This window comes from Panthera tigris, chromosome B2 (genome assembly GCF_018350195.1).
Source record: "Panthera tigris isolate Pti1 chromosome B2, P.tigris_Pti1_mat1.1, whole genome shotgun sequence".
NCBI classification, from domain to species: Eukaryota; Metazoa; Chordata; class Mammalia; order Carnivora; family Felidae; genus Panthera; species Panthera tigris.
The window spans coordinates 133,783,748-133,802,427 of NC_056664.1; the positions used below are offsets into that span (position 1 = coordinate 133,783,748).

The following is an 18,680-nucleotide window of genomic DNA, read 5'->3' on the forward strand; positions in this document are numbered from 1 at the left end:
TTCAGTGACATAACCTCACTGGTCCCGACTGGCCTCAGAGCTGATGGAAAGACAAGGCTAAAGACAAGAGCCCCAACCCTCTCAAATGTGCATGGTCTACACGCCCAAATACAAGGAAAGAGTTCAATGATGAACAGCAAATAACTACTCAGAGCAAAATCTTTCCAAGGGTGCCCTGGGGCAGTGGGAAGTGTCCAGCCCCGGAAGGGATAGCGGTGAAGAATCCGAGAAGAGGACCGGGTCACAAGGGCTGGAATGGCCCCGGTAGACTTCATGGAGGAAGGGGAGAGAGAAGGGCTTTGAGGGCCGGAGAGCTTTGAGGGCAGCGGTGGGAGCAGGAGACCAAAGAGGACAGAGCAGAGGAGTGACATACAGTCAAGTGAAACACGGCCCCCAAAAGACCACTGAGAAGGTGGTTCTGTAGGAAGAAGGGGCTTTGAGAAAACGAGGGCTAGAGACAGTCTCAGAGAAAGGAAAAGGGGGCCGGACTGGGAAAAAAATCACCGGCACAAAGAGGGAGACCTCATTTCCATCCTGTGCTTCCCATCCTTCCTTTGGGGGAAGAAGCCTCCATCCACTACCCCAACAAGAACGGCATCGGTAAGGCTTGGTGCGGCTTGTTTTAGTCACACAGACACCATTTTCTTTTTTTTTTTTTTTAATATTTTTTTTCAACGTTTTTTATTTATTTTTGGGACAGAGAGAGACAGAGCATGAACGGGGGAGGGGCAGAGAGAGAGGGAGACACAGAATCGGAAACAGGCTCCAGGCTCCGAGCCATCAGCCCAGAGCCTGACGCGGGGCTCGAACTCACGGACCGCGAGATCGTGACCTGGCTGAAGTCGGACGCTTAACCGACTGCGCCACCCAGGCGCCCCTCAGACACCATTTTCAAGAGTAAGTTGGACTTCAGGCAAAGTCGCAACTATTGTGGTTTACTAACCCTATTTGAGTGATTACTCAGACCTTGTCAGCCACCCAGTCAGTGTCACTCAGTGTCACTCAGCGTCAGCCAGCCAGCCAGTCGATATATATACGGCATTCAACTGGCTTTTGAGCCCTGTGGCCCACTTGCCTTTCTGTTTATTTACCACACCTTTCCTGTTCCTGGGCATTGGGGTTAAGTCTGTCATTCCTCCATAAGGACAGAGAGGTGACATTGTTCCCCCAGGAACTCGGAGCTAAGTAATTACCAAGCTGGGCCAGGGCCCGCCCCCGCCCCCCCTTTTCAGCGAAGCTGCCAGCGGCTGGGCTGAGCGCTCCGATCCTGACAGCTTCCTGAGTTCTAGAGGGCATCGGTTCAGAAGTGAGTCAAAGGGAACAAGGTCACCTTTTGACTCTGAAGAGCCACTTCCTCCTCTGCGGGGCATTTTGGCAGTCTCCCACCTAAGTGCTCATCTGGCTGCAGTCCGGGAGTGGCGAGATGCGCACGACGATCGACGATCGCTCAGGCCCTGTAGCAGCAGGCCCTCCAACTTGCTCCCGCAGAGAGCTGTGCCGACTGTGGATGGAAGGTTTTTCCCGATTAAGCGAGAAAGAGAAGACACACAGCGGCTCCCTTCTCCGGTGCCACCGGAGCCGGCGGTGGAGGACGGTGCGGCCATCCTAAACCCTGGCCCAGAGTCCAGATTTGAGCGCTGTTTTGCCTGGCGTTCGTTCTGTCTGCCTGGACACCGTGCCCGCTTCTTAGATCTGAGGGAAGAGCCCGGCATCCCCTTAAACCTCCCGCCCCCTCTCCCCCACCAACCGTGTGGGGTCTGGCGGGGGCTGACAATCACAATACGTGCCCTCGTCTGAGCCAGACGGGGCCGTGAGACCCAGCTGCGTCTAGGGCAACACCTCACAGTGACTGGTTCAGTGCTGGGCACATGACCCAAGTCAGGCCACTCAATTCTTCCCAGGATTTTTCTGAGGCTGAAAGTCCTTCAGCTGGAAGGACACGTGCCTGGGTCTGCCAACACAGTGGCCCTCACTGTGCAGAGAAAACCTCAGAAGGAGAGAATAATCCACATGCAGAAGAAAACCAAAGAGAGAATTCTGACAGACAGGGTTCAAGCCCCTCATTGCAGCCGACCCCGAAGCCGCCTCCACCCCTGGCCTCCTGACCTTTGGTTGGTAAGCCATGCCCACACCCAAAGAGCCTTGCCCAATACAAACCAGTATACTCGCTGCCCAGCTGGGCCCACCCCTACTGCCCTCTCGTACTCATACGGACAGAGCTGGTCCAGTGTCTGGTTTCCCAGGACCCTTAACTTCTCCTCTTCTGCCCCTTGTTGTCAGAGGTGGGCAGAGAAAGCCAAGGAAGGTCCGCTCAGTCAGTCCTCAGGGGGTGCAGTAGACAGTCCCTGAGGGGGAGACCCGGGGGGACCAGGACCCTCCCTGGACACACGTGGCCTTTCCCAGCTATGAAGTGTGCACATCATATCTTGGGCTCTGACACTCTGGGCGTGCAAAATGTTCCCTTGCACACTTGGTAATTCCACACCGGGCAGCTTCATGGGCAGTAGGCAGGCACACGGGGCACCCCCACTTAGAAGGGCCCCATGCTTGGTTGAATGCTGTGCTGTCTTGACATTCTTGACCACGTTTGAACAGGTACCTGCATTTTTTTAAATTTGTTTCTTAACGTGTTTTTATTTTTGAGAGAGAGAGAGACACACAGAGTGCGAGCAAGGGAGGGGCAGAGAGAGAGGCAGACACAGAATCCGAGGCAGGCTCCAGGCTCCGAGCTGTCCGCACAGAGCCCGACGTGGGGCTCGAACTCACGAACCGTGAGATCGCGACCTGAGCCCCAGTCAGATACTTAGCTGGAGCCCCCCGGGCGCCCCTGGGGGGCCCTGCATTTTAAATCCATACAGGGCCCCACAAGTAGCTGGGCCTGGCTCCGTGCACTCCCTCACGGTGGGATTTGTGATTCCAAGTAGTTGTTCCATCTCCCAGAGCCCCCTCCCCCATCACCCATTCCTTAATGCCTCTTCCCCTCCCCCCACCACGCTCTTCTCCCGACAGGGACTGTTCTCCTAGAGACCGGAAGCTGTACCCGTGCCAGCGGGCAGTTGGCTCATTGTCCCCCACGTGAATTCTGTGTAAACTCCGCAGGGCTGGGATTCATTTTATCTGGAGCAAGGCTGACGTGAGTGGCTTCTCCTGCCTCTACCCCCTTAACCCCTGATATTCTGCAGTTTCTGCCGCAAACCGCGGCCCAGAGGCCTCTGGGAAAGCAGCCCCAGCAAAAGCACGGAATAGCAGCAGGCTCCTCAGATCTGAGCAATCAAGGATTCTGCTGCAGGTGTACACAGGAATAGCGGCTTTTATGAGACTGCTTTGTGGTTCTGTAACGAGGACTTTAAGAGTCTAGCAAACAGATACGCAACCTGTGTCCTTGGTAACCGCCGGCTGAACATCCAGCAAAGGCATGTTCTCACCTTGGGCCTCCCCTGGAAAAGGCGGATCCCAGCCTCCTCACCCCCAAGGGAGGGATAACACTAAATAAAGCAGCCACAACATCAGTTTTCACACCCACAATATTTGACGTGCAAACTTGGCCTAAGGGGAGAAGCCGCCATGGGAGAAAATGATGTACAATTTGGTAACGGAGAGCCCAGGTGTGGATAAAAGTGATTTATTTTTGGATCACGGTGACAGTTATGCAACTAGGAACATTTCAGTCACCCATCCATCCATGCTTTGTGTCAAAAAGACGTACCAAGACTCTGGAAAAAATTCCAAAGGGGATTACACTGAAAAGCGCTGTCTCTTCACCTGTTTTTGTGCTTGTCTTCATCACAGTGAACCAAATAAAATAGCTTTACAGCTTACTAAAACTCAAACTTGTCCTCAAAGGAAGCAGTTTAAACATCTCCAACTGTAAGTCAGCAAGGAGACGGCTCTACGTCAGGAGACAGACCCAGGAGACAAACACATAAAGTTGTCCTGTCAAAAGAAAGGAAAAAACAAAACAAAACACCACGAGGGAAATCCACTTTATCCAGGAAGGGTGGGGCCTCTTCAGGACTAAGTTCCCAAAATACTAAGATATAACTGTGGGTGCAAAAAAGAGGTGAAGAACAGATCAGGCTGGAGCCACTCTAAGAATCTGGTTTAAAAAGACGAAAAGGGGGCGCCTGGGTGGCTCAGTCGGTTAAGCATCTAACTCTCGATCTCAGCTCAGGTCTTGATCTCAGGGTTGTGAGTTCAAGCCCCAAGTTGGGCTCTGCATGGGGCATGAAGCCTACTTAAAAAAAAAAAAAAAAAAAAAGGTCAAAGGGGTCACAGGGAGACACAGCGTCACTGTACCTCCACTGGCGGCATTTACCATGAACTAGAGGGCTAGAAGCAGACTCGCCCAGGGGTGCACCCTGCTCTGTGTCCACAACACTGAACGATGCTCTGAGAAGAGTTTCCCTTTGCATTCGCCAGTCTGCAGGAAGCTTTTGGGGGATGGGAGCTGATTTTCCACTGGGAGGTGCCTCACATTCTCCCTGATGGCCAAGCCACCAAGGGTCCTCACGAACGAATGAGCTAAGACCTGCACATCTGGACTTGTAACCCAGAGTGAACGGGTGGATGCCCACTAGAGATGCCAGGGCCCCTGAGGACGCAGGGTCCATACCCCGCAAGCACGGTCTCATGTCCTGTCCACTGCAAGCAGGTGGGTCCCTCCTCCCCAAAACTCAAAGCAGTAGCTGGCTGGAAGAAACAGCACTGGTGGAAGGTGGCGATAAACCCCCATGACTGAGGCTCATCCCAGCTCTTCACGGACCCACCTGGAGGTTTCTGAGCACAAGTCCTGACTCACTGGGCCTTGACTCAAGAGTCAGGTGTGACTTAGAAGGCTCAACCAGTTGAGGATCTGTGCTCTGCCCTCAAGACCATGTGCCCCTGCCCCACCTCCAACCACACAGAGTGACAAGCGGACCCACCCATCAAGGCTAGAATTCTAGGTTCCTCTCATGAGGTAAGAAACAGCTGATATGAAACCCATCAGACGCCAAGACCTCCACCAGTCAACTGACTACGTATTTCAGATGTCACGTGATACAGTAAAAGCCAAGGCCGTTTACCAGGATTTTTCAAACTTTTGCCCATGACCCACGTTAAGTTTGCGCGGCTACCAAGGGCACACAGGTGCACACACGTGTAGCTAACATACAAGAGTTTCATACTTAGCTTGGCCATGTGGCCTGTGCTCTGAGATTTCCGACACCACTCCTTCTGGTGTGACCCACTAAATTGACGTTGTGACCCACTCGTGGATCCCAAATGCAGCTTGACAAAACAGCCATGCAGTGTTCTGGACAAACCCCTGGAGCCGTCATGGGACCTTCTAGTCTTCCAGACATAGGAGGCCACTCCCTCCATGGATGTGGCCAGCCTTATTCTGCAGGACACGGACCTCCAGCAGCAAGCCCTGCAGTGTCAGTGAGGGTCATCAAGTGCCACCATGGGTGCTGCTGGGGGTGAGGAAGCCGGCTTCCCTGACCTTCTTGAAGGAAAAGAGGGCTGCAGGGTGGCTCGCCCCAGGGGCAGGCCGACCATCCGCCCTGACCAAGCGGCAAGGCAAGATTGGGACTTCCGGTGGCTTGGACGACTTCCTTAGGATTTCCCCACGGGAGCCCCAGACGTCTGGAATCTCTGGATGAGAAGGATGAGCCGGGTGACGTCGGAGAGCGCCGGGAACAGGGCCATGACGCTGTCCACCTGGTGGGGCGGGAAGATGCTGCAAAGCGCGATGCGCGCCCGGGCACGCGCGTCCACCTCGCCGGGAGCGGAGGGAGGCGGGGACCCCGAAGGTCCCCCGAAGGCGCCGTCGCCCCAGCCGCGTTCCGCCCAGGCCGAGCGGCCCGGGAACCGGCCGGTCCCTTGTTGGAGGGCCCGCGGCTCGGCGGGCCTCCTGCGCTGGGGGAGATCACTGTGCGGGGGGCCGTGGCCCCCCCTCGGCCCGACCTGGGGGGTCAGCAGGCCGGGCAGGGCTCCCGGGGACCTCGAGGCCCCCGGCGCCCCCCAGTCCGGACGGCGAGGCCGGGGCGCGAGGCCGGCGTCCCGAGGGGGCGCCCCGAGGGGCCCAGGGTCTTCGCTGAAGGCGAGGCGTGAGAAGCCGGCTTCGAGCGCGGCCACGTCGGCCTTTCGCCGCGCGGGGTGCAGGCTGCGCACGCCGGGCTCCGGGGGCCCCGGCCAGGCCGCGGCGGGAGCGCCCCCGGGGCCGCCCTGCTCCTCCCGGGCCGCCCGCGCGCTCCTCCGCCGCTCCGCCTCGGCGCCCGCGCCCCGCCAGGCCCGCGTTTGCGCGCGAAGCTCGTCGGCCACCGCCAGCTGCGCCAAGTGCGGCCTCTCGGGGTGGTAGAACTTGCACTTGACGCCGTAGGTGCATTTCTTGCCTGGGAGGGAGGGGGCAAGGGGGAGAGGGCGGGTGAGACCTCGGGTAGGAGAGGGGGTGTGGGGGTTGTGGTCGGCGCCCGGCCCTTCTCCTTGGAGACTCCTCGGGCCCCCTTCAGGAGTCTCACGATTGGGGCTGGACGAGGAGGGGAGGAGGGGAGAAAGTGTCCTGGGGCCGGATTAGGTGGGTGAGGGTGCAGTACCCACTCCCTTGGTGTAGGGCGCTGGACCCAGTAATCTCAGTGGCAGGCCGGGAGATTGTCCGTATGGGAACTCCTTTCGACCAGGGACTGAAAGCAAACCTCTAGATCCAATGACCTTCGGCCTCCACTTCCCCAGGGAACCCTGTGGATGGGGCCACCCTTGTGGAGAGGGTGGGGAGCCGGTGCGCCCCGCACAGGATTGCATGTCCAGTCTGCCTCAGTTTCCACCGTTGGCCTCATCGCCTGTGCTGATCATTGCCCTCCCCAACAGGCTGTTCTAACAGAGGTGATCAAGCAGTTTATCGCCCAGACCTGGACACTTCTGAGAGGGTATGGGAGCAAGGTGAACCAACGTGAATGTGTGTGTGGTCACCTTAACTCGAACAAGAAATGACTTTGAATATGACTTTGAACTTCTCTGGACACGAAAAACAAGCCCCGGCGGCGTTAAATGAACAAATGAACTTGCCAAAGCAAGTTAGCGAAAGAGCTGGCTAGAAGTGCTCTGGGATAAAAAGCCTTAATTCGTAATGGATAGCATTGACGAAGGCCATGAAGGTCCAGGGGTGGAGGGCGGGTGGAGGGCTGGTGGAGGGAGGGGTGGAGGGATGCAGACAGAGGTGGCAGAGTGCAAGGGGGAGGGACTGAGAAGGAGGAGCTTGGGGGTACACACCATACAGCTTTGCCCTGTGTGGGACCCTGGCATCCGGCCCTCACAGACACTCCCATGCAACAGTCACCCAGGATGTCAGTTCATCCTTATAACAACCCTGTCAGCAAGTGCCATCCAGAGAGGTTAAACGGTCTCTCTGATGTCGCACAGCCAGTTAGGAGCAGAACCCAGGCAAGAACCCAGGCTGCTGACGAGCAGGCCCGCACTTCTGACTGCGCCCTGTGCCGCCCTCACACGAGACCTGAACCCGGATCTCGAGGCATGGGGGTGCCACCCACCGTACGGACAGTGCTGCCAGGATGGCTCTGGGGGCTTGGGCTTCCTGCTCAGGAAGTTGCTCAGGGTGGGTCCCCGGCGGCCCAAGGGGTCATCGGGAGGCATGAACCTGTAAAACAAGCACAGGGGGGCAACTGCTAGACCCACAGAAACTCACCACCAGCACCTGCATGGGGAGCGGGCCCCAGCCAGCCGGGCGAGAGAATGGGCGCAGCAGGCACGGCCGGCCTCGGGCGGGGCTCACCATCCAGGGCTCTCCCCGCCCCACCCGGGGCCGTGTAGCATTTGAAAGCAGCACAGCCCTCCCTTCTCACTGAACCCATGAGCGGAGAGCACGGCTCTCGGGAGAGCGGCCTCGGGCCTCTCCCGAAAGTCTGTCCAGCAAGGGCTGCAATCACCCGGCAACGCCTTTAAAACTGCAGGCTCCTGGCTTCCCACCAGACCTGCTTCATCAGACTCTCAGGTGGTTCAGGAATCTGCCTTTTAACAACTTCCCAGGTGATTTTTATGCACTGAAATTGAAGCGTAATCCCTCTAGGGTTCCCCTGGGCCCCGGGTCCGAAAGTGACCCTGTGCTGCTTTCTCACTGTCCAGACCTCCCCGGGGCTGCAAACAGCCCTAGTCCTGCGGGCTCCCTTACTCGGATCTCCTGTGTTGCCCCACAGCTCTGGACATATACAGATGGGGGATAAATATTAATACGGTTTGAAATGCCAGCCAGTGAGCCGGTGAAGAAGCAGGTGTAGCCGGCACACAGAGCCTCAGTGCAGGTCCTTTTGGAACCCCGGTGAGCTCTGGGTTTGGTCTCAGCTTCCGGGGCTGCCTGACCCCGGCCCCGTTCTCTGATACCCTCCTGCCCCCTGTCTGCCCCTTCCCATCTCCCTGGAATTAAGCCTCACAAGGAAGGGAATGCATCGTCAGTGTGCCCACAGCTCAGAAGGGAACACATTCCTTGGGAGGAAAACGCCCTTCATTTAGGGCCATCCATTTTTTTATGTGAATACTTTCGTTCCCAGGAGGCATTTCCAGGTCATACAAAGGTTCCGCTAGAGGGGTTGTGGTTCCTAAGTGGGGGGCTGTTTTCAGGGGTTGGTGTCCCTCTGAGAGTCAAGGGTCATACTGAGTCCCACCATGCAGACCACATACCCTAGGCCAGCCCAGAACTGGGCAGTCGCTGGTCCCAGGCAGCCTCCGTGGCTCAGATCCCAGCTACACAGCCGGCTTCTCAGAATTGGGCCCTGACCAAGAATCTGGGGAGCCGCCCACTGCGGTTATTAGAGGTTCCCAAAGGCTTTACCTCCTGCTCTCTGCTAGGCCTTGGCCACGGTGAGCTGGGCCAAGAGGGCCCTATGGACGTGCCCAGGGCACTGGGGCAGGCGTCCTCACCCACAGGCAGGCAGGGAGGCTCTGCCTTCTGGCAGCTGGGGGACCTTCTGGCAGGCCCTTAGCAGAGGCCGGTGCGTCAAAAGGACTTGGCCTTGGCCCCAGGCTGTGGCCAGGCCAAAGGCAGCCATGATCCATCAGACTTCAGTGAGGATTTTCTGGAACCGACAGTCACCAGACTTTCCAGATTTCTCCAGGCCTGAGCTGGATAGAGGGAGCTGCTGGCCTTGAGTATATGGAAATGGCCATGGGGGCTCCTGGGGCCGGGGAGCAGGTAGCTGGCTGCTTGCAAGCCTCTGCTCTGGGGCTTGGGAGGGTAGTAGTAGGGGCACAGTGCCCTCTAGAGGCACCACGTCCTGGCCTGGCCTGAAAGTAAGTGCTACTCTTAGGTACAGTTAGGTACTCTTCGGGGTACAGTTCTCCCTAGTCCTCAGAACCATCTCAAACATAAATATGATTAATCCAGGTATGGTTAATTCAAGGTGAGGGACATTTAGTTCAGTGACAGGGATTTCCCCCATGACACACAGCCCGTAAATGACGGAGCCTCCACTGGAAACCTCATCTGCTGCCTCCAAAGCTCTAGCTCTTTCCAGAACACCACACTGCCTCCTGGGCTTCAAGGTCAGGAACGGGCCTGCCGCGCGCAAGTGGCCTGACCCAGCCGACCTGTCACCTCTCTCCCTTCCCCAGGACCGCAGCCATTCGCTTTACTGATTCACTCACTCACTCACTTGCCACCTACAACTAGTTCTTGAGTGCCTGCGATGGGCCATGGCAGACAAGGCACATACAGCCCCTGTCGTCACAGAGTTGGGGGTTTCTCTTAAACCATATTTCTAAAGGCCAGTCCAAGAGCCCAGAATGAGGGTCAAGCTATCACTGCCTGGAACAGAAAGCGAAGTGAGAGTGATATCCCAGCGTGCTCTACCCTCTGCACCCTGCCTCCCCACCCGCCCCCGCTAGTCTCAGACCCATGGCCACCTTGCCAGACCCCTAGCCTTTGCCCTCAGCGTGCCTGACGACATCCGCACGGCTCCCTCCCCACCTTAGCTCTGTCCAGGGGCCCTTGCCCAGCACCTGCTAACAGGTTTGTGCCTTGCGTCCATGACATTGCCCTCCCCCAGCTGGAGCTGGTTGGTTCAGGGTGGACCTGACCCAGGGGAACCAACCTAGGGGACAGAAGAACCAACTCGACGCTCTTGAAAATTGCAACCAACAACAGGTATTGCGATGGACTCAGTTCCAAGTTCTTCTCAACCCCCAAAAAAGATGACTCCCGTACGTAATTCAAAACTTAAAAAAAAGGGCGTGAACGTAAAACAAGTGAAGGGAAGTGCAACAAAGTTCCGATTTTCCCCAGGATGGCTGTTGCAGTGCTCTTACCTGTAGTAAATGCTTTAAAAATAAAAGCAACAAGGGCCACCTGGGTGGCTCTTGATTCCAGCTCAGGTCACGATCTCACGGTTCGTGAGTTCGAGCCTCTCATCGGGCTCTGTGCTGACAGTGCGGAGCCTGCTTGGGATTCTCTGTATCCCTCTCTCTGTCTCTGTCTCTCTCTCTCTCTCTCTGCCCTTCCCCCATGTGCACTCTCAAAAATAAACAAACATTTAAAATAATAAATAAATAAATAAATAAAAGCAACAAGTTGATGGTGCCCCAAGCTCAAGCTTGGCCCACCTGTGGGGCAATTCTTTGCCAGGTCAACCGCATGTGGGCATGGGAACAGAAAGGTCATGGACAATTGGGACAAAACAGCCCTGCTGAGGAATCGTGATCGCGATGGAGAGGAGACCCAGAGGGACTGAGAGAGCCTCTACGGACCCCGGGGGAGAGAGCAGGTGACTTCCAGTGGGCTCTGTCTCCAGGACTGGGTGTCCTTTGCTTTGGTACGGTGTGCCCACGACGGCAAGCCCCGCTGGGCTTAGGCTATTTGGACTGGCTTTCTGCCGGTCACCCCAGCCCCCCGCCATGCCAGGACCCCCTGTGCCACCACGTACCGATCGTTGACAAAGGAGAACATGAGCAGCCTCTGCTCGATGAACCACTTCCACTCGGGGTTCTCGCTCTGGAGGTCGCGGTAGTTGTCGTTGGAGACGATGACACCGTCCTGCTCGTAGGCCACCTTCACAATGTAGCGGTCGTCGTAGCAGACCACCCGCTTGCCGTTCACCTTGCGGGACGGGGTATACACGAGCACCGCCTGCCTCTCCAGCTCCTCCAGCACGTGCTGCTCTGGGGGCCACAGGGCGGGCGGGAGACAGGATGTGGCGGCTTCCTGGGTGGGACCCCCACCCCTAAAACCATTCTCAGATCGCCCAGCATGTGCGGCAGCTCGGGGATCCTCTCTGAGCCAACTCCTCCTCCCCCACCCCATGGCCCAGCCTGGCACATGAGCAGGGAGGTCAAGAGAAATTTGCCAGCAGCTTGGGGTCAACAGGGCTCTTGGCTTCTGTCCCGAGAATGATACCCTACAAGGGGGAGTCACTTTAGAAAGGAGAGCAAAGCCATAGCTCTTGTCCTTTTGATGGTCACACGCCATAATACCCCTACCACAGCGGACACGAGAGGCCTTCTGGAGAAAGACATTCATAGTTTAACTGGAATCCTGGCAAAGCCTTAGAAGTTACGAGGAGACTTGCATCCACCTGGAAGGCTCCTGCCTGAGCCCGTAGCTCAGAGCCACTGTCCATCTTCCCCCATGGTACAGGAATCTGCTTGGGACACCCTTAGGACAGAGCACACCGTAACACAGCTCTGAGGGACACAAGGATGTACTAGGGAGAGTCTGGGATTCAGACCCTACGCCTGGGTTCTGGTCTCAGCTGTGGCTCCTCCCTCTCTGAACACCAGATTTTGCAACTAGTATAAAATGAGGTTAGCAATTCCTCCTTCTGTCTCAGTGTCTGTGAGTAGACTGGATAAGCTCACGTGGGCGACAGCTTAGTATGCGGACTGGGGAGGAGGTGAACACCTGATACGCCACAAGGTCTCTTACAGGAGCTAAAACCCACGTTCCCGGGAAGTTTACTCTTTGATCCTAGTTTTGCCTTTGGAGGCAGGCGAAAGAAAATCCCTTCTACTGTAACAGTTACTCAGAACTTGGAAGAACTTTAGCATATTCTTCACTAACTGTCTCTTCCCTCAAATCTACGTCCTGTCCTACATGACTTTTTGAAAGTCCATAATGCATATAAGGGCACCAAGGATAACTTTTAAAGCCACCTACGCAGCACTCCCATAGAGAACTACAACGTGGCCATGCTTTTGAGGTCCCCCGCGCCCCTCCCACTTTGCACGTCCTGCTGCCCCTTTGACGTAGCCCAATTTGTAGACTTCGTGTTTACAGTTCTCTTCCTTTCGTTTTTTATTTTTTTTATTTAATGTTTTATTTACTTTTGAGAGAGAACGAGAGAGACAGAGCATGAGCAGGAGAGGGACAGAGCACAAGTCGGGGGGAGGGACAGAGAGAGAGGGAGACACAGAATCCGAAGCAGGCTCCAGGCTCCGAGCCGTCAGCACAGAGCCTGATGCGGGGCTCGAACCCACTGACTGCGAGGTTATGACCTGAGCTGAAGTCGGACACTTAACCAACTGAGCCACCCAGGCGCCCCTCCTTTCATTTTTAAAAATACGTATGTATGCATCGTCCCAAAAGGACTATTTTTCACGCGATTAGGAACCTCTAGACTTTACACACATGAAATTACGCGCTTACTTTCTTCCTGTAACATCGTGTTGGAGAGGTTCGGCCACGTCCCTGTGTTCCCCACTGTCAGTTCTGCACGTCAGTCTCCGGGGACAGGAGTACAAGGACTTCTCTAGGGAGTAACTCTAAGAGTGATATTGCTGAGTGGTAGGGAAAGGCACTTTCCAAGACAGTGCTGGATTGTTCTCCAAAGCAGTTCTATCAGCTGACTACCCAACACAGCATTCAAGAAGACCGTGTCAGGGCTTGGCTTTTCAGGTTTCTGAATTTTTGCCAATCTGGTGGGTGTACAGTGGCCTCTTATTGTGGTTTTCTTTTGCGTTTCTTTGGGTACTAATGAGAGTGAGCGTCTTTTCATACGTTTATTGGCCATTTATGTCTTCTCTTCTGTGAAAGGCCCATTCATGCTTTAGTTCATCTTTCTGTTGGCCCTTTGTCTTTGTCTTATTAATTTGGAGAAGCTCTCTATAGATTCTGGACAGTAATCCTTCATCAGGAATGTGTGATCGCTTCTCCCAGTTTAAGGCTTGTTTTTTCATTTTTTGGTTTTTGTGGTATCCACTAATGAACAGAAGCTTTTATTTTAATGCAGTCAAATTTATGAATCTTTCCCCTGAAGCTTTGCACTTGTTGTGACTTGTTTTAAAATTCCTTCCCTACCCCAAAGTGATTTCCCTACCCTTTACCCATACTATATTTTTTTTAAATTTTTTTTAACGTTTATTTATTTTTGAGACAGAGAGAGACAGAGCATGAATGGGGGAGGGGCAGAGAGAGAGGGAGACACAGAATCGGAAGCAGGCTCCAGGCTCTGAGCCATCAGCCCGGAGCCCGACGCAGGGCTCAAACTCACAGACCGCGAGATCGTGACCTGAGCTGAAGTCGGATGCCCAACCGACTGAGCCACCCAGGCGCCCCTACCCATACTATATTTAAATATTACACAGCTGTTGAGAGCTGCCATTCTCCATGTTCAGACTGTAAAGAATAATTTAGGGTAAGCAGTTCATGGTGGAGAACTGAACACAAGTATTGATCCCTGCCTCTCTCTCATAATCCTACTGAAATGGCAGTAAAGAAGTACGAAACGGGGAGGGGATCCATAATCACATTAGAATGGGCCAGGGAACAGCAGCAAACCCAGGAAACCATACTGATCCCCCGGCACGTAGGGAGCCATAGCCCAGAACGTGGGTAGAAGGCTAAAGTGGATATGAGGCCATCCTTTCTGCAAAGGCCCAGAGTGTTCAGCGGGCCTGTGGAGAGGAAGTGGGAAGTCTGTGGAAGTCAGGGCTACTGACTACCTGAAGGGCTACTCCTGGGGCAGGTGCATCTACCCTTTCCCTACCCTTACTGCTATAAGGAAAGTGAGATATCACTAGGAAGGAGGAGGTTCCCATGTGGCCTTTGACCTCCTGGAGTAAAGCCATCATGGGGCACTTTGCACTGTGCACCTGCCTGCCCCACGCAGGGTCTGCCCAAGTGAACTCTGCTGGTCTACACTGACGGTCAGTCAGCCCTGCCACTCCGGGAGAGATCCACGTACTAGGAGAGAAGACGCAAAGAAATCACATAGAGGTGTATCTAACTGATCTGGCTCTTTGTTTGCAAATCAAAACTGATGGCCAAACAAGTACTAGACCTTTGAGAAGACTTAACAGCACCCCCCACACACACCCCCACACACACTCACACACACTCATACACACACACGCGCAAACACACCCCCAAACTCCCACACCTACACACACCTACACATACACACCCCACACACACCTACACACACACACACATACACACACACACACACACACACCACAGAAATGAACAAAGGGAACTGACCCAAGAAAAATAAATAGGATTCACAGAACTTAAAGGGAACTTTTTAAAGTCTATATCACTATAGAAATAATTAAAGATATTTCATCCCTAAGACTAGGATATATATTTTTTAGTGTTTATTTATTTTTGAGAAAGAGAGAGACAGAGACAGAGCATGAGTAGGGGAGGGGCAGAGAGAGAGGGGGACACAGAATCCAAAGCAGGCTCCAGGCTCCGAGCTGTCAGCTCAGAGCCTGATGCGGGGCTCAAACTTATACACTGCAAAATCATGACCTGAGCCAAAGTTGGACGCTTAACTGAGCCACCCAGGCACCCCAAGAATATCTTTTTTTTTACTTTGACAGAGAGAGAGCATGCACATGCGATTGGTGGAAGTGGCAGAGGGACAGAGAGAGAGAATCTTAAGCAGGTTCCATGCTCAGCATGGAGCCCGATGCAGGGCTCGGTCCCACAACCGTGGGATCGTGACCTGAGCCGAAATCAAGAGTTGGAGGCTCAACTGACTGAGCCACGCCAGTGCCCCAACAAGAGTATCATTTTATTTAAAAAATAAAGACAGAGAATCTGAAAGAGAAGAAGCAGCAATTAGAAACCATTGGTAGAATTAAAAACAACACCAAAAACTTTTGGTTAAAAGGCTGAAAGAAAAAATCAAAGATGGAGAGCCCGAGTGGCTCAGTCAGTTAAGCATCTGACTTTGGCTCAGGTCATGATCTCTCGGTTCATGAGTTCAAGCCCCACGTCAGGCTCTGTGTTGACAACTGGATCCTGGAGCCTGCTTCAGACTCTGTGTCTCCCCCTGTCTCTGCTCTTCTCATGCTCTGTCTCTGCCTCTTGACAATAAATAAATGTTAAAAAGATTTTTTTAAAAATCAAAGAAATCTCCCCGAATCGCCAGGAGGTCAGCCCCACCATCACTGAAGAAACAATGCCAACAGTGGCTTAGTGTCTGACTTCTAGTAATGAGAAAGCCAAACAAAAACAAACAAGCAACACCCTGTTTATTTAAACCACCTACTCTATTATTTGTAGCTTAAAATATTCCTAGCTGATATAAGAATTAAAAATAAAGAATTCCCTGGGCCTTAGTTTTCTTTTTTTTAATTATTATTATTATTTTTTAAATCAGTTTGTTTTATGGTCAATGAGTGTAACATTTATTTATTGTTAGGAGACAGAGAAAGACCGAGCACTGGGAGGGGCAGGGAGAGGGAGAGACATAACCTGAAGCAGGCTCCAGGATCTGAGCTGTCAGCACAGAGCCTGATGTGGGGCTCGAACCCATGAACCTCAAGATCATGACCTGAGCCAAAGTCAGATGCATAACCGACCGAGCCACCCAAGTATCCTTCCTTTTTTTTTTTTTTTAATTGGACGAGGTATAAAGTAAATAAATATCATTGAAACAAATGAATGTCTCTTTCAGATCCTATGTTCTGTTAGGGGCGGGATGCAGATCCAATCTCTGCAGAATGTTAAAATCTGTATGACACAATCATTTGGGGGACTTAATTGTTCACACTAGAAGACAAAATAAGTAGTTTATTCATCTATTCAACAACTATTTATTGAGCACCTACTATATGCCAACTATATATTCAGCACCTATGCTAGGGGCTAGGGCTATGGCAGTGAATATTCATAGTTAGTGTTCCCATGGAGCTTATAGTGCGGTGACAAACACAGACATTATCAAACAAATAGCTAATTGACTGTAATTGCCATGAGAACTACCGAGGAAAGGTGTGGAATACCTCTTGAGCATATATCTGCTCCAGCATACCTCTAATAGGGGTATCAGATCTTGGTGGGTCTTTCCTCCAGGATGGAACAAAAACTTTGATGTAGGCGTGTCCTCTGTCCCTGAACCAGTCCACAGCCAGCTGGATTCCCCGGCAAGAGAAGGCTTCTTTATTTCCATGGCTACGATGGGAAAACAAAGAAATCTGTAGAGTCACGGAAAAGGTTTCTGAAGAGTGATTTCCCCTGGGAATATCCTGAATCACAGGCTCATAATCAAAGGGAATCAGGCAAATCTGCATTTGAAAAATAGTTCATTCTCGGCAAAAAATGGATCCTTTAACTGGCACCATGTGGCTTGCGATAGTCATGTGTATAGAGGGTCTTGGGCTCCTGGGGAAGTGCACCCCAAGGATTAGTAGACACGATCTCCTTTTTCCCTGCAGCTATAAGGATCAACATAAGACGGAGGAGAGTAGCCATCTGCGGAATACTCTTACCCTAAGAGAGGGCTGTGTATGTGTTATGGGGCTTCCCAAGGAAGGAGGCCAAGGTGCCCCAGAAATTCCACTGAAGCATCAGGAAGTAGAGAGCAGTGGGAGAGAAGGCCCAAGACCAGGCAGGGCCTGGCGTGCCTTACTGAAAACTCTTTTTTTTTTTTCTTTTTAATTTAATTTAATTTATTTTGAGAGAGAGAGCGTGCAAGCAGGGGAGGGGCAGAGAGAAAGGCAGAGAGAGAGAATCCCTAGCCGGCTCCACACTGTCAGTGTGGAACCCAGTGTGGGGCTTGAACCCACAAACCGTGAGATCATGACCTGAGCCAAAACCAAGGGTCTGAGGCTTAACCAACTGAGCCACCCAGGTGGCCCAAACTCTTCTCCTAAAAGGAATGAGAAGCCATAGCAGGATTTGAAGATGGGGGGTATATGTGCTGTGCTGTGATACGATCCAATGTATGTTTCTAAAAGCTCAATCTGGCAACACAGAGGACAGTAAATTGGAAGGGAGCAAGGTGGGGGTGAGATACCCAGTTAGGAAGCTGTCACTGTCATCAAAGCAAAACTGGATGGTGACTGGGACCGAGTGGGTGGTGGTGGATAAGGGAGAAGGGTAGGTGAACCTGAGAGATATCTGGAAGGGAGAATCTCCAGAATGTGGTGATCGGTTGGATCCAGGGCGATAGAGAAGAAAGCATTGAGGAGGCTTCCAGATCTCTGGCTTGTGTGGCTGGTGGGCTCCTCCTTGAGACGGGGAGTCCTGGGGGAGGACAGGGTGTAGAGGGAAAGACTGCGGGTTTTGTCATGGACACCTACTGAGCTGGAGGAGCCCCTGTAGGTGGACATGCTGAGTTCCAGAAGAGAGTTCTGGGTGACGAAACGTGTAGGGCATCTGTGCTTACACAGCACTGGAAGCCAGAGAATTGCCTGATTCCCGGGAGGGAGTGAGGGGAGGGAGTGAGGGGCCCGGGAGACGGGTCTGGGGGGAGCTCTGGAACTCAGAGCTGGTTACGGCAGGGGTGGGGCAATGTCACAGGAGAGACGGAAAGGATCTCTCAGGCCAACAGGAAGCAAACCAGGAGTGCCACGCTGTGGAAGCCATGGGAAGGAGGCATCCGGGTGCTGCTTGGAGGAACCCATGAAGCCTGAAAACACCCCTGAGGACGAGTCTGTGCAGGTCAGTGGTGTTTGGCCGGCGAAGGAGACGAGCGGATAGACGAGATCACGAGATCGCAGAATCAGTCGGACTTCGCCCCGGGTGCAATACAGCCTGGCCTCTGCTTCCAGCCCAGCCACCCGTGCGGCCTACAGCACTTTGTCCTGGCCAGCCACCTTCCCTGCTCCCACCGCAGGACCTTTGAACCAGCTGTTTCTTCTCCTCTCAGCCCGGTCCACGCCTCCTTCTCCTGCGGATCTCAGCTTCATCTCTACTTCCTCAGGAAAGCATCCCTGCCCTCTGGTCCCCCTCCGATTCCCCTATTACGAGTCCTCACGGCACATGCTGCTTCTGCCTGGCCCTAATCTCAGCCAAATGATTACACACACCTATAGGATGAACAGGTCTCCCCCTCTTTAACTCACAGGCTCCTTTTGCTCTCCATTGAATTCCCAGCACCCACATGGCGCCTGATGATCGGTAAGGGGACAGTAAAAATGTGTCGAATGCATGAAGGGCTGAGAAGACACAGGTCCTGTGAGCCACCGGAGGGGTACAGCCCAGGCAAGGGGGAAGAACCGGGTGGAAAGACAACGCGAAAGGCTCTCTGTGTCTAGGGACCAAAGAGACAACAGTGACTGGGGCAGGGAGAGGGAGCAAAGGGGAGAGTTGAGAGTTCACAGAGAGCCCAGGGCACCATGACAGCCTCTGTTCAGAAGCCTGGCCTGCAGCAGCCGGCCCACCGCCCACGTCCAGACAAGGACAACACTAAATTTCCATGCTGTGCTTTCTCTTGTGTGTGTGGCCTCTCCTGCTATTTTCTCAGAGG

The 18,680-nt window shown here is 53.6% G+C and overlaps 1 protein-coding gene across 2 annotated transcripts in view; it reads right to left on the bottom strand.

Annotated features, from left to right (window-relative positions):
* Positions 1 to 820: 820 nt before the first annotated feature.
* The window catches only part of ZC3H12D (zinc finger CCCH-type containing 12D), a 34,978-nt gene continuing 17,118 nt past the window's right edge, over positions 821 to 18,680 (bottom strand). The window contains exons 3-7 of one of the 2 annotated variants that reach the window (XR_006217933.1): positions 16,242 to 16,381; positions 10,908 to 11,142; positions 7,527 to 7,633; positions 5,166 to 6,374; positions 821 to 1,501 (exon numbers count right to left, since the gene is read on the bottom strand). Coding sequence is in view for 1 of the 2 variants with exons in the window: in XM_042987297.1 (XP_042843231.1) it covers positions 5,596 to 6,374; positions 7,527 to 7,633; positions 10,908 to 11,142; positions 16,242 to 16,381 (1,261 nt within the window). In the remaining variant the exon portion in view is untranslated. Of the gene's footprint in view, positions 1,502 to 4,207; positions 6,375 to 7,526; positions 7,634 to 10,907; positions 11,143 to 16,241; positions 16,382 to 18,680 lie in introns of those variants that run through there. The other variant, XM_042987297.1, reaches the window with a different exon arrangement.